Genomic DNA, 15,347 nt, shown 5'->3' on the forward strand with positions numbered 1-15,347 from the left:
ATATATATCATCTCATCTCATATATATATATATATATATATATATATATATATATATATATATATATATGTATATATATATATATATATATATATATATATATATATATATATATATATATATATATATATATATATATATATATATATATATATATATATATATATATATATATATATATACTTTTCTCTCACCCTCTCTTTCTCTCTCTTTTCTCTCTCATCTCTATCTAGTCCTCTCTCCCCGTATCATTCTGTATATTTCTCTTGACTCTTACTCTGCCTCTCTATTTCCTCTCTCTCTCTCTTACTCTCTTTCCAGCTCTCTGTAGCTCTCGCTTTCGCTCTCTCTCCCCGGCTCTCATTTCCCTCTATGTTTTTCTCTCTCTCTTCCTCAATATTTTCCCTCTCTTTTTGTCTCTCTCCATGTCACTCTGTATTTCTTTCTTCCTCTTTTCTATCTATCACCCCTCTTTTTCCCCTATCTCTATTTCCTCTCTCTTTGCCTTTCACCGTATCACTCTATCTTTCTCATTATCTTGATCGCTCTTTTAGCCCTCATTCTCTCCCCCTTCTCTCTTTCTAGAGTTCGCAGATTCGATCCCCGGCTCCTCCGTGTTATATAATGAAGTGTCCTTGGGCAAGACACTGAATCCCCCAACAAACAGTTAGGCGCCTTGCATGGCTGACTCCCTATTGGTGTGCGTGAATGGGTAAGTGTGGAGCACATTGTAGAGCGCTTTGGGAGTTCTCCACTGACTTGAAAAGCGCTATATAAATGCAGAGCATTTCACAATTGTTCTCTCTCTCGCTCTCCCTCTTTCTGCCCTCTCTCTCTCTCTCTCTCTCTCCTTATATCATAGTATATAGCCGATAAATATTGTTTTTAGTTAACGAATTACTAAATAATGATGATGATGATTTTAGGCCTTAGTATTATTGTTGTTGTTGCTAAAATTATTACTGTTTTGTTATTGTTATTATCAATGTTATCTATATTATTATCCGTTTTGCCACAATTTCGACTCCTGGCCTGCAGGTAGCGCTAGCTCCTCGACCACATGTGCACCCGCCGTGACGTCACCGTGACATGGCCCACTGTAAATAGATGTATTCAGCCAAACCGACTTGCTAGCTTAAACATCGTCATATGAGCGGGAAGGTAAGAAAATAATCCGTTTTTTCTTTACTTTTCAAAACCTGAACATTTAATTTTCTCTGTTCCACTTGTCTCGGACTGTCTCTGCTTTCCACGGGATGCTGTTGTCAAATGAGGTTCTGTCGCAATATTTAAAAGCCTCTGTTGAAAAAAAAAAAATAAGTGGATGCGCGACTAAATTTTAGTCACCTACTGAGAAGAAAAAAACATTCTATATGTGTCTTTGACACTACTCTGTTTACAGTTTTTTTTTTTTTTTAATGAAGCAGCATGACAAGTGTCGTTTTTGTACAGCTCATTGTAAGCGGCGCTGCGTTCAAAGTACAATGAGGACTTTTTTATTGCTGTCATTTCCTAGGATATTGAGAAGTGAGGACACGCATGCATAAGTAAAACTCCCTACAGAGAGTCAAACACACTTCAAATATGATGTACACGATTACTTTTATTTGATTCAGATTGCTGCTGTGTTCAGGTTCTCTATTTTAATTGATTTCTCTTACAAAGCACATAAACGCAACTTGCGCCGGCTAAGAAACTTCTTTTTGTACCTTCCAGGTTGAAAAATGAATTCAAAAGGACAACTCGTGTTAGTTGGCACTTGCCAACGTTTCATTGCTTTATTTTAATATGAGGGATGCTCAATATCCCAGTTTTCAGACCAATGCTCAAATTTCAGTGACAGTGTGTCATATGCGACTTGTAGATGTCGCTGTATTGAGTTCCTCAACCGAAATTGAGTGCACAAGAAAACAATATAAATTAAAGAGCGCTAAAAATGGACATGACTTGACAAAGAGCAAATGTTTTCTCGTAATTAACTTGCCTAGACTTGTTCAAATTCTCCAGTGCTCAAGCATTATTCTTCTCATTCAACTTCCATTATTCCCTTTAGGTTATGAAGTAATTCCATCAGATTTCTGATACATTCAGTACTCGTTTACCACTGGTTAGAGTGAGTGATATACTTTGTGACTTGCTTATACTAGGTAAGTACCCATAGCAGCAAAATAATAATAATAAAAAATAATACATTGTATTTCGAAGCGCCTTTCAGGACACTCAAGGTCGCTGTACAGTATAGTAGGACACAACAATTAAGGAAGAGTAAAACAAGCAAGTAACAAATAGCAAATAAAACACATTAGAAGTTAAAGGGGCGGTATGTGAGGCAGATGGTCAAGAAAAGACAAGTCTGAAGAGGTGAGTTTCGAGTCCGGATTTGAAGGTGGACAGGGTCGCAGAATTTCAGAGGTCAGGCGGCAATGAGTTCCGGGCTGGGGGGCAGAGTGGCTGAAAGCTCTTCTCCCCATGGAGCTGAAGTGGGCAGGGGCTATAGTGAGATGGAGGCAGGAAAATTATCTGAGGGAGCGGGATGGCGTGCCAGTGTGAAGGAGGTCGGAGAGCTAGGGAGTTATATAAAGTATATACAATATAGTCAAAATAAGGAAGCTATTCCAAAACTTGAAAACTATTAAAAAAATGTTAGACACTTATGTCAGCTACCTCTAGGTGAGGCTCATGCTTTTTAAAATAATCACAAAATTCTCGACCTATGCGTATTTAAAAGAATACACGTTTTTATGGTAATCCACACGTTTTTGCTTATTATTTAAATACATATTGTTTTTACTATTAGGAGGAACTAAATATTACACACTGTCCCTTTAAGTAGTTATTTGAAATGGTGCCACTTACATGGAGTGCATACAATTCCTTCAAAAAAGCTGCTTTCACCAATTAAATGTTGAACTTCCCTTTTTTATTAGACAGCTGTCCTCTGCCCCTGTTATGTGCTCCTTTTAGCTGATCACTCTTCCTGTCCTTCCTCGTCCTTTTAAAGATCCCCCACTTCCCAGAAGCAACCTCCATATTCTCCCTTTGGTCACCCCTGTGATGCCTCCCTCATGCTGTGGCTACCTGTCACAGTACACCCATCATCACCTGGTCGCGTTCCTTCTCACCTTCTTTAGGTAATGTTTCATTTTTGGGTCGAACCAAAATAAAATCCAAAACCCCTTCCATTGTGTTTGGTATTTACTGTTCAATGTCAGACCGGTTTCCTTTTAGTAGTGTTCCCCACCACTGTGCATTAAATTGGAATGTGGTTTCGAAACCAGGCGTGAACTCATGTAAGGTATACCCAGAGGTCAAAAGTCTTGAGTGCACATGCTGTCAGGCAAGTGTGACTTTTTGCCAAGTGTCATGCTTTGAAAATGACCCCACTGAAAGATGTTTTAATTTTTGTACAAATTATATTGCAAATTGCATTTTTTTTGTATTGGAGAAAATATAACTGTTTCAAGGTGATCAACAGTATGATTTTTAATTTTTTGAATACCTACTAATATACATCTAAATTCGTGGCAAAATACATTACCAGGGTGTCAATTTTTTAAGCGCTTTGGGTAGTCTTCATTGACTTGAAAAGCGCTATATAAATGCATATCATTTCACTTTATAATGTGTGTGGGACCCTTTGAATGTCAGGCTTTTTTTGTTTTTGATTTTCGGTGTTTGTGACCGTGACAGGTAGCCCCCAAGGTCTTAAAAGACCTATCCTTTTGGGTTATGACGTAAAGGACTGTCTGTTAAAATAAGAAAAGAATAATGTCATAGCGTTCTTTTGTTTTCTGTAATGCAATTAAAAAACTTTACAGTTTGGATTCATTGCCAACATTTCATTTATTTAATACTACTGATAATTGTGAAAATGTATCTGTCATCTCAAAATATAAGAATATAAAGAAAACGTATACTAGTAGGCTATAAGCCATATTAAGCAATATCAAAGTAATAAAAAGTCTTGTAATTATTCAGTTGATTTATAATGAATCCAGAATGTATAGCATTTTAAAAATTGCATTGCAGAAAAGGGAAGAACTTTATCACAATTCAGTATTCTCGTTTTCTGAGACAATCCTGTAGACCTGCTGCACCTTTCTTTGTTTAGGCTTAGGCTTTGTTAATGTTTAATGACCTGTGCTGGTTAGTCGGGGCTCAGCTTAACATAAGAGATAAGTTGGTTTCCTGCAGTGTTTCCTGTTTTTGACTCTCACTCTTGTTATCAGTCAGAAACTTGTAGAAAGTGTCCCTGGGTGATACGGCAATAGAAGTTACATTTGTCACAGAAATTTGCTTTCCAATTTTAACAAATGTTTCACTTTGGATAATAGAAAATGCTCTTTAAAACAAAAACTTGCCTTTATGTTTGAACTCTCTGCCTGGAAATTGATTGCCCAGCTTTACCTTCATATTTCTGTTAAGTAATGCAATTCTTCCTTCTCCTATCCCAGCTATGTTTTCCTGCATGCATCCAGGAAAACTTTCAGTAATGTGAAAGTGAGCATCTCCGCCCAGTGGACGCCTTCCCCTCAAAATGGCAGCGCTCCCGCTTTTTCGCCTGGCGAGGTAGTTTCTTTTTCCACCAAAGCTTAAAAATGCCCATTGATCTCCAACTTTCTAACCTGGAGTTTAATTTTTCTTAGATATGGGAGAAAAACCGTCTGTTCGACAATGAAACCGAAGCGACCCTCTTCTTGGGAGCTCTGGACTCCATTTTCCTCTTCTCCTATGCTGTGGTGAGGACAGTTGAAATCTATTGGTGGGCAACCTCTAGCTTTCTAATCACAAATGTTTTACTGTTTCCTTCTAAAAAGGGTTTGTATATGAGTGGGGTTATTGGTGACAGAGTTAACCTGCGCTATGTGCTCTGCTTTGGCCTGTGTGGCTCAGCTGCAGTGGTGAGTACAAACAAATGTACTATTTTATTATGGTTGATGCTCTTATTAGTATAGGTTGGTTGGCTGGTTGGATCCACTTGGGTCGTAGGTGCACAATTTCCTATGGTGTATCTTGGGCAAGTACAGCCTGGTGGCACCCATCCCTCTCTAGGCCCACATTTATTTCCACTCGTATACATTTTCCTTGGCATCATTTACAGTACCGTCATGTGTAGCTAATATGATATGATAATATTGCGTCCCTTGAGCCCTATTTATCCGTATGTCTTACCAACCTACAATAGAATAATAGAAAAATAATCAATGAATAAATGTATTTAAAATTTCAAAAAAAAAAAAAAATTTGAAATACAGGACTGTCTAAAGAATATATCATATTTTGATAAGGTTTTGCTTCTACAATGCAATTAGAAAACAAAAAAGTCAAACATTCTGTATTCATTACAAAATCAACTAAAATAATGCAAGTTATTTGTTTTTTGTATTTATATATGGCGCAAACTCAAATGTCCAATCCAAAAGTACTAGAATATCATGAAAAAGTATGCTAGTTGGCTGCAAGCCATAATCAGCAATGTTAAAATACGACTTAAACTGATTTGTAATGAATCCACAAAGCAGACATTTTTTTTGTATTGCAGAATATTAAAAAAAATCATCACAATAATCAGTTTTTCCAAGACAGTCTTGTACATTTTGCATTCTGTAATGCTAACAGTCTGCACATATCACATGTGGCCACATACAGGGAGTGCAGAATTATTAGGCAAGTTGTATTTTTGAGGATTAATTTTATTATTGAACAACAACCATGTTCTTAATGAACCCAAAAGTCTCATTAATATCAAAGCTAAATATTTTGGAAGTTGGAGTGGGGCTTTTTTAGTTTTAGCTATTTTAGGAGGATATCTGTGTGTGCAGGTGACTATTACTGTGCATAATTATTAGGCAACTTAACAAAAAACAAATGTATACCCATTTCAATTATTTATTTTCATCAGGGAAACCAATATAACAGCTCAACATTCACAAATATACATTTCTGACATTCAAAAACAAAACAAAAACAAATCAGTGACCAATATAGCCACCTTTCTTTGCATGGACACTCAAAAGCCTGCCATCCATGGATTCTGTCAGTGCTTTGATCTGTTCACGATCAACATTGCGTGCAGCAGCAACCACAGCCTCCCAGACACTGTTCAGAGAGGTGAACTGTTTTCCCTCCTTGTAAATCTCACATTTGATGAGGGACCACAGGTTCTCTATGGGGTTCAGATCAGGTGAACAAGGAGGCCATGTCATTAGTTTTTCTTCTTTTAGACCCTTTCTTGCCAGCCACGCTGTGGAGTACTTGGATGCGTGTGATGGAGCGTTGTCCTGCATGAAAATCATGTTTTTCTTGAAGGATGCGGACTTCTTCCTGTACCACTGCTTGAAGAAGGTGTCTTCCAGAAACTGGCAGTAGGACTGGGAGTTGAGCTTGAGTCCATCCTCAACCCGAAAAGGCCCCACAAGCTCATCTTTGATGATACCAGCCCATACCAGTACCCCACCTCCACCTTGCTGGCGTCTGAGGCGGACTGGAGCTCTCTGCCCTTTACCGATCCAGCCACGGGCCCATCCATCCCATCAATACTCACTCTCATTTTATCAGTCCATAAAACCTTGGAAAAATCCGTCTTGAGATTTTTCTTGGCCCAGTCTTGACGTTTCAGCTTGTGTGTCTTGTTCAGTGGTGGTCGTTTTTCAGCCTTTCTTACCTTGGCCATGTCTCTGAGTATTGCACACTTTGTGCTTTTGGGCACTCCAGTGATGTTGCAGCTCTGAAATATGGCAAAACTGGTGGCAAGTGGCATCTTGGCAGCTGTACGCTTGACTTTTCTCAGTTCACGGGCAGTTATTTTACGCCTTGGTTTTTCTACACGCTTCTTGCGACCCTGTTGACTATTTTGAATGTAACGCTTGATTGTTCGATGATCACGCTTCAGAAGCTTGGCAATTTTAAGAGTGCTGCATCCCTCTGCAAGATATCTCACTATTTTTGACTTTTCAGAGCCTGTGAAGTCCCTCTTCTGACCCATTTTGCCAAAGGAAAGGAAGTTGCCTAATAATTATGCACACCTGATATAGGGTGTTGATGTCATTAGACCACACCCCTTCTCATTACAGAGATGCACATCACCTGATATGCTTAATTGGTAGTAGGCTTTCGAGCCTATACAGCTTGGAGTAAGACAACATGCATAAAGAGGATGATGTGGTCAAAATACTCATTTGCCTAATAATTCTGCACTCCCTGTATAGGTATGTGACGAAAAAAAAACAATCAAACAGGTCTGACAACTCAAATCGGCATCGCTTTTGTACTTTGTTTGGCCACGCTCTTTGACACAATAACTCATGTGGCAAATAGAATTAGGTGCTCAGTATCGTTTCCAGGAGCAATCATATTGTTCAGTGGTTTGTCAAAAAGTGAACTAAAATGCCATTGGATACTTGTTTTCTCACAAATAACTAGTATATCAGTACATTGAGATTAAAAATCATGATTTTAGAGTATTGCTTTACCTGGGTTGGCATTCGATTACTCACTGTGGGATGTCTGTGCTTGCAGAACTTTGTGTTTGGCACTTTGACTGAGTGGCTTCAAATCTACAATGTCTACCTCTACTGTAGCCTATGGGTGCTGAATGGCCTTCTGCAGTCCACCGTTTGGCCTTGCGTTGTCGCCGTCATGGCCAACTGGTTTGGCAAGACCGGGTGCGTGTGTTTGCACTTTGATCACATAGTAGCGGTTATTGCAGTGTCTATGCTTGCTCACACATAGAAAGCGGAACCCACTCGCACAAAACCAACCATTAAAGGTAATCAACAAATTCTCAAAAATGCAAATTGTGAGAAATAGTACATCAAATCTATGTATTTCATCAGAATATTGTAATCATTTTCAGAGTTAATTGATTTTAAAGACAGTATGTCCTGTCTTTGACATCCTGAGCTGTGACATTATCAGAGACCAGCACGCTTGGAGGGCAGTCGTCATATTGTTTATCATGATGAGTAGCTAAGATGTTATGACTGTTTTGAGCAAAGTATTGGTTGTTTTTGTGTATAATTCTCGGGCGTTGTGTCACAGGTGGTTTTCGTAATGGTACGGCTGACGATGTTGGTCTTTTTCGCTGGTCAATAGACGAAAATGTTGTGAGACATTTGACAACATTCGTGCAAAACACATGGGTGGAAAGGCCTTTCACCATGGCCGTTGTTGTGCTCGGCACATTTCGAATTTCAATTCAATAGGAAATGAACAATACATCTAGACAGGGTTTATCTTATATTTGCAGTGCAACATCTATATTTCACAACAGTCAATTGTTTCACTCCTTCGGTCTTTAGTATGGCCCGTTACCAATGGTGTGTTCCCGACTGACAGGCTTCATAATGAAAAATTGCAAAATTTCCTCCATGAAAAACGGTTAGAAATTTATAATTTGATCAAACACTATCTCAGAAGAAGGGTATTAAACACAACCTACCAATCTCTGTTCAAGAAGCTATCACTCATTACGTCCTCGTCACCAATCTCAAGTTCACCATCGTTCTCGTTACTCGCCTCAACCACTGGTTCGAATTGCTGAGGCTGTTATAAAATTGTTTGGCTCTTATTTTTTTTTCTGTCATGGATATTCTTTCGTCATAATCGGCTATAAAACCGGGGTCAGAGAAACTTTGTACACTGCAATCGCTGTCTGTTTCGATGGTGGCCTTACAATTAAGGTAATGGGATTCGCCATTTTGACAATGTTGTGTTGTTTCAATCATGTCACAGCTCTAGAGGAAATGAGCATTATGGTCAACCTAGAGATTACGTTTCTCAAATCCTCTGGCACGTGGAATATTTTAAAGGAACACTACATGTTCTGTGCCTAATTTACAGGGATCAGAATATTCCGCAGATTTCCGCTGTTTTTGAACCCCAAAGGTCATTCCCGTAAATCGTCTAAATTCGATGAGAAAATATTTTGGGGGGGTGAGGTATGATACGTGACTGTTTCATCACCCCAAGTTAGCAGTTAGAGATCGCGAGAAAAATTGGCAAAAAGAAGCGCAGCGCATTAGATCTATAATAGGGTGGTCCTTAATGGGGGTCGAATTTTTTTTTTTTGAAATATTGGGCTCTGACCCCCCGCATATGTTCTTATATCGATAAAAACACACTGTGTGCAATTTTGAACAATTTGGATAATATTTAGAGGTAGCTCAACGACTTTGAAATTTCCCAAAATGGTAAAATTTTGGCAATTTTCGAGAAAAAACGGAAATCTTAACCCTATGTGTACGGCGTTTTAGAACATCCAATTTCAGTCCATTGCTTATAATTGTAACACAAGAAAAGTTACAAGTAACTTTGTACACTAGGTCTGATATAATGTGCGAAAAATCCTTATTTTTCATACCAAAATTTCAGAGGCCTTGAGCGACCTCTAAATATCCTTTGATTTTGATGAAACTTTGCCTAATTACGTTTTGTATATATTGGAACATATTCAAGGGGTCAGAGCATGAAATTTTAAAAGTCGAAAAAAAAGGACCACCCTAATCTATAACACACAACGTGGTTTAGCTAACAAATAGATCGACTCCTACCATTGGTCGATAGGTTTGCTGATAACCAATCAGCGGAGCTTTTGTTCAGAGCATTGGCTTTCTCAAACATGGCGCTCCTTCCGGTCTTTTCAAACGGTGAAATGAGTGTTTGAAAAAGTAAATATGAAAATACTAAGAAAAGATGACGAGGCTTTTGTCTCCGAGATTGATAAAGGAATCAAGAATAAATTTAAGTGGTCATGGCTGGAGAAGACTGTCACAGTAAACATTAAAATCGGCGCAAAGATCGAGGAAGTTACAGAGACTTTGAGCCAGTTCATCGCAAAGTGTGATGTTCCAGGGAAAGCAAAGTGTCTATACTGTGTCGATCTGATCAATTATGGTACGCGAGGTTGTGTGGCACTGATCGATCATGCTAAAATGAACAAGCACAAAGCAAAAATAGCTTGCCGGCGATCAAATTATGCACTCGGATCCGCATTTAAAATCGGCAGTGAAACTAACAGTAACACCACCGGTTCAACATTATTGGCCGTTCCAAATCCTTCCACTTCAAATACTAGCAGCAGTCAACCACTGGTTCCCCTGTGTGACAGAAAATCCCAATCTGAGGTATTTATAAATCTATTTATTTATGAAATGATTTTATCTTTTGTGTTTATACAATATTTAGAACAGGATAAACAAAATTTAAAATTTGTTATAAACATGATTAAAATAAATTATTTTGTATCATCGTGATCATGTTCAATATTACAAATGCTTTTAATGTCAATATATTATTTTTTTTTAATTTATATATATATATATATATATATATATATATATATATATATATAATACATGGTTTCTGTTTTGTTGGATTTAATTAATTCTAGTGCAATTTTCACATAGCAAATAAGATAAATGCTGTTGGCTTCAGGGGACGAAGCCCCCCCACCGGGCTCCGCCCTGGACCTGGCCGGGGCCTGCGGCCCCTGGACCCTGGCTATTTCAGCTGAAAATGAAAATCTCCATTCTGATCCCTGAATTTAAAAACAATATACAGTGGAACCTCTGTTTTCGAACGCCTTTCAGTTCGAACAAATCGGAGTCCGACCAAAAATTTAGAGAAATTTTTGCTTCGCTGTTCGGTCAAAAAATCGGAGTTCGAACGCCGGTAATGCGTGAGTGTGTACGCTAGGGTGCGATGCTGAGCGGGGTACGGGTGTAGATCACTCTTTTCGTGACCAACTGTTATCACTTGCGGACGTGCTTCGTTTTGCTTTCGCTTTTAATATAGGTGTACGAAGTGTTTTAGCCCCTAATTATGCCTCTGAAGAAAGTCAGCCACCAGGGTCATAAATGACTTTAATGACACTGTCATGAGTCACTTTAGAAAAGTGCTAAAAAGAAGGCAGAAGCAAGTGTCATTAGATCGGTATTTTAAGAGAAAAGAACATCCTTCCAAACAATAATTTTCCTTCCTCCTTCATCCCTCTCCCCACCGTCCACCTGCGCCTTCTGCTGACCACCACAAAGGTAAGAAATCCTATTCATAATTCTTTTCTTTATCCTTTTTTCTTATTTTTACACGTTCATGTTAGCGCAATCTTTCGTATGGAAAATTACGATAACGCGAACGTACGATTAGCCTGGGTTAGTTTTATGTTTACGTTAAACATACAAGGTAAACATTCAGGGTGTTGAACGGATTAAAACGATTTACGTTATTTTTAATGGGAAAAATGATTTCGGTGATCGAACAAATCGGTTTTCGAACAGGGTTCTGGAACAGATTATGGTTGAGAACCGAGGTTCCACTGTATACATAATCCTATATAATTTGCTTTTGTGAGGATTGGTGCTCAAATTTAAGGGGTCTTCTTTTGTCCAGGCGCGGCTTTGTGTTTGGCCTGTGGAGTGCATGCGCGTCCGTGGGCAACATTTTGGGAGCCTTTTTGGCATCCAGTGTGCTCAAGTATGGCTATGAGGTAAGGAAAACACAAGATTTTATTTTAAATGTACCATTTTATTGGTATTTATTTTTAGCAGACCCCTGTTAATATCCAAATACATTTTATTCTATGATTTGCAGACAAGAATAGTAATAAATGGGACAGTGGGTATTATTAGCACCTCATTGTGGTAAAAAAAATCATAATTCATTGAAAAAAACATTTTGATTTAATTAATAAAATAAAATAAAAGGAAAAATACATTAGCTACCATATATTGTTTTTACAATACTCATAGGTCAAGAAGTTTGCTTTAATTTTATGTAACAGGAGCCACATACATTATTGTCCTCCATCTTACTCATACAGGTACCCCAAAACCTCAAAAAATTGGGCAAAAAAGTTGAGAAGTTTGAAAAATGATGGGTTTGGCCACTTTGAGTATCTGTAGTTTGTATTATTTCTAGTTCTTTTTAGCACTCATTTTCGGTTGAAGTACACCAGTGTTTTACAAGCTTTTTAGAGCCAAGACACTACTTTTCATTAAAAAAATCTCATAGCACAACGTCAAAAATGTTTAATAATAATTACTGCTACCAGTTTTTCTCATCATTTGTGCTCAGGAGGTATTAACAGGTTTTCATTCTTTAAATTTTTTGCAACAATTTCAGATTACACTTTATTTTGGGCCTGTTTTTCATATATTCCTGTGTTTTTACCATGTTTTCTAGAAAAATAAGAAAAATGGTACTTCATATGGAAAAAAATGTTTCACCACATTATAACCTTTTTTGTGTTTTTTGTTAATTCTTTATTATTATTTTTTCAATAAGAAAACGAGAATTAAGGTTGGCAAACCATATCCAAGTGTTTTCCTTATTTGATTCAATTATTTTTGCTGTTCAATCTAAAACAGCTTTGTCAAGCAAAATAAGTTAATTATATTTCTTTGCACTACTTTGTTAGCAAATAGTTTATAAAGGCAAAAAATGGTAATCTGCTGCCACTTACTGATACGAATGTTAGTTTCTTGGCTGGTCACTCGAAGAAAGCAAAAGATACTTAACAAATGCATGTTTTTTAGCAAAGATTGAATTGGACAAATCTTTGTGGCACACCACACAAGGTCTCAAGGCGCAAAAGTGTACCCTGGCACACCAGTTAAAAAACACTGCAATGCAAAATAACGCGACATTTAGTGATCAAATTATACTCATTGTCCTTTCAACAGATTTTTTTGTGGTAAATATCTTTTCATAACTATAAATAACGTTATCCAGCTCTTAATTTCCTCCTTGTTTGCAAGTATGCCTTCCTCGTGACATCCGTGATGCAGTTTGCCGGGGGGGTGGTGCTCTTCTTCGGCTTGCTCACCTCACCAAACGAAATTGGTAAGCACCATGAAGTTAAAAGCTCTCCTCTTTCTCATATTCAATTAGAAAGTGCCAAAACTGACATCGTTTTTTTGCCTGACAGGTCTAAGTATGGATTCCCAGGCGGGACCCAGTCTGGTTGACTCGGACAGCCACAGGCCTCTGATGAGCGATGAGGAAGAGGTGGAGGAGGAGGATGTGTATACTCGGCAATACCATTCCGTGCAGCGCCAGGATAAACTTCGGAAAAGCCCCACTAAGGCTGTCGGTTTTTTCCAAGCTTTCTGTCTGCCTGGAGTTCTGCCGGTGAGGTTCCAGCATCTCCTGACTCGAGTTTTCCAAATTTTTCTTTAACCCGGCTGTGTGCGCTTGCTTTAGTATTCGCTGGCATACGCCTGTCTGAAGTTGGTGAACTACTCCTTCTTTTTCTGGCTCCCTTTCTACCTGAGCAACAATTACGGCTGGAAAGAAGCCGAGGCTGACAGGCTGTCCATGTGGTATGATGTCGGAGGTATTATCGGTGAGTGGGCACATCAATGAGGATTATAGAGTTTTGAGTTTACACATCACAAAAGGTTTTACTTTGTTATATCAGGTGGAACTGTTCAAGGTTTAGTAACAGACTTCATGGGCAAGAGATCTCCAGTCTTGGCCTTGAGTCTTTCTTTTGCCATGGCTTCATTGGTGGGGTACAGTCGTAAGTACATATTTTTTTACCATGCCTACTTAAAACACAGCCTATTGTTTAATCCCTATTCAAAATGCATTTCAGACTCACCAAATGACAAGACAAGCAATGCTGTCCTGCTTGCTATCACTGGATTCTTCATTGGCGGCCCGTCCAACATGATCAGCTCAGCCATATCTGCCGATCTTGGGAGACAAGAGGCTCTCAGAGACAGTCAGGAGGCTCTTGCCACAGTTACCGGCATTGTGGATGGCACGGGAAGTATAGGAGCAGCTGGAGGACAAGTATGCCTGAGCGTTTCATGGTGGTTTGTCCAAGAGTAAATGGGATTGAGATATAATCCTTACTCTTATCTTTCAGTACCTGGTGTCCCTCATCGAGAGCAAATTTGGTTGGATATCTGTGTTCTACTTCTTTGTCGTCATGGTAAGATAAGTGGAAACGGGCAGTTTTTTTTTAGTTATAAATATTTTACACATAAATAGACCTTTCCTTTGGACCTGCTAAATAAGAAAAAATTATAACGGTAACAACAACAATAATAATGATGATGATACGCCTAAATCCTCCGTGTATTCACTTCATCACTTCGGATATAGATGCAGCAGTTTTATTAACCTTTTTTGAGCCAAGGCACATTTCTTTCAATGAAAGAAATCCTCACGAAGACTACCAGTTAGTGCCGTTGCATCCCCAAATCAAGGATTCTGCTCGTATCTGATATAAAACTTAATTGTTACTGAAAGAAAGGCAAACTTGCTCTTACATATTTAAAATGTATTTTGCCAGGCAATTTTTACAATATCTGCAATCAATATTGTACTTGGATAATCAAAATAAATTGTGAACTTAGTTTTACATAACTTTAAGAACAAAGTTAGCTATTCCTATTGTTATTTTCATTATTGTTTCTGCTCAGCAGAAATGACAGTATATTATTAACATTTCAGACAGGGGGCAGCATTGTTTTCATTTCTCCCCTCCTCATGACTGAAGTTCGGCTCATGTGGACAGAACGGCAGACACGGCATCACCAATTGTAAGACAATCAACTCCTCTTACTTCTTCAGCACTACAATGAGAAACACTGCGAAGAAGGTGAGTTTGCTTTCCTTCTCAAACTACCGTGGAAACTGGAGAAGAACCAAAAGGATTGCATCCTTTCTAAAAGACTGACATGAACATGCACATCTTACGGATTATTGCAACATTGCCAGTCGGGAGCTGTGAAAGAAGACCTGATTTCTCAATGTTCTGTATGGAATTGTAAATACTTTAAAAATGCACTGTGGTTTTCCTAAAAGAGCGATTGCAATTGAGAGTTCACAATGCAGTAATGTAACATGCTGTGTTTGAGGTTAAGCATGGTGATGAGGTTAAGCATGTTTTTTTCTTTTTAATTTCCTCCTATTGGGTTGAAAGTGTCCCTTCCCTGAAAGATTTGGGTCTTCTTTTATTTTATATCATTCCAATTTCCTTGTATCACTGCAACACTAATGCTCTTATCATTTGAGTCTTTGATGTTTACTATAATTTGGCTGTAAAAATATTCATGAGGTACTCGTTAGATGCACAATGTTTAGAGTTGCTATTCATCATGCCGTATTATACTTTGAAACTTTGTTATAAAACAAGTCTAATCGACCAGCCGCACTTCAGAATTTAAGCAGGCACAGAATGTTTCAATCCTTCTTTTTGTGTACATTTTATCTTTATTTATATGTACGATTCAGTACGTTCTATTTTGTTGGAAAAAATATAAATATTTTAAATAAATGGGAGTTGCTAGATGAATGTTTGGCTTTTTGAATCATGCTGTTTGTTTATGCAGACACTT

At 38.1% G+C, this 15,347-nt stretch overlaps 1 protein-coding gene across 2 annotated transcripts; it reads left to right on the top strand.

Annotated features, from left to right (window-relative positions):
- Positions 1–1,038: 1,038 nt before the first annotated feature.
- On the top strand, positions 1,039–15,304 carry slc37a3 (solute carrier family 37 member 3). 2 transcript variants are annotated; one of them, XM_088347728.1, is made up of 14 exons: positions 1,039–1,161; positions 3,002–3,131; positions 4,455–4,569; positions 4,647–4,739; positions 4,818–4,901; positions 7,519–7,664; positions 11,389–11,485; positions 12,756–12,840; positions 12,926–13,128; positions 13,201–13,342; positions 13,418–13,519; positions 13,595–13,794; positions 13,871–13,936; positions 14,461–15,304. In XM_088347728.1, the coding sequence occupies exons 2-14, from the start codon at positions 3,055–3,057 to the stop codon at positions 14,551–14,553; spliced, it is 1,503 nt and encodes a 500-aa protein (XP_088203854.1). In that variant the 5' UTR covers positions 1,039–1,161; positions 3,002–3,054; the 3' UTR covers positions 14,554–15,304. The 2 variants fall into 2 exon arrangements, with proteins under 2 accessions (XP_088203854.1, XP_088203855.1); XM_088347729.1 differs by lacking the exon at positions 3,002–3,131 and having other exon boundaries at positions 1,053–1,161.
- The last annotated feature ends 43 nt before the right edge of the window (positions 15,305–15,347 follow it).

Source organism: Urocampus carinirostris, chromosome 11, assembly GCF_059441175.1.
Source record: "Urocampus carinirostris isolate Australia breed hairy pipefish chromosome 11, RoL_Ucar_1.0, whole genome shotgun sequence".
Classification (NCBI taxonomy): Eukaryota; Metazoa; Chordata; class Actinopteri; order Syngnathiformes; family Syngnathidae; genus Urocampus; species Urocampus carinirostris.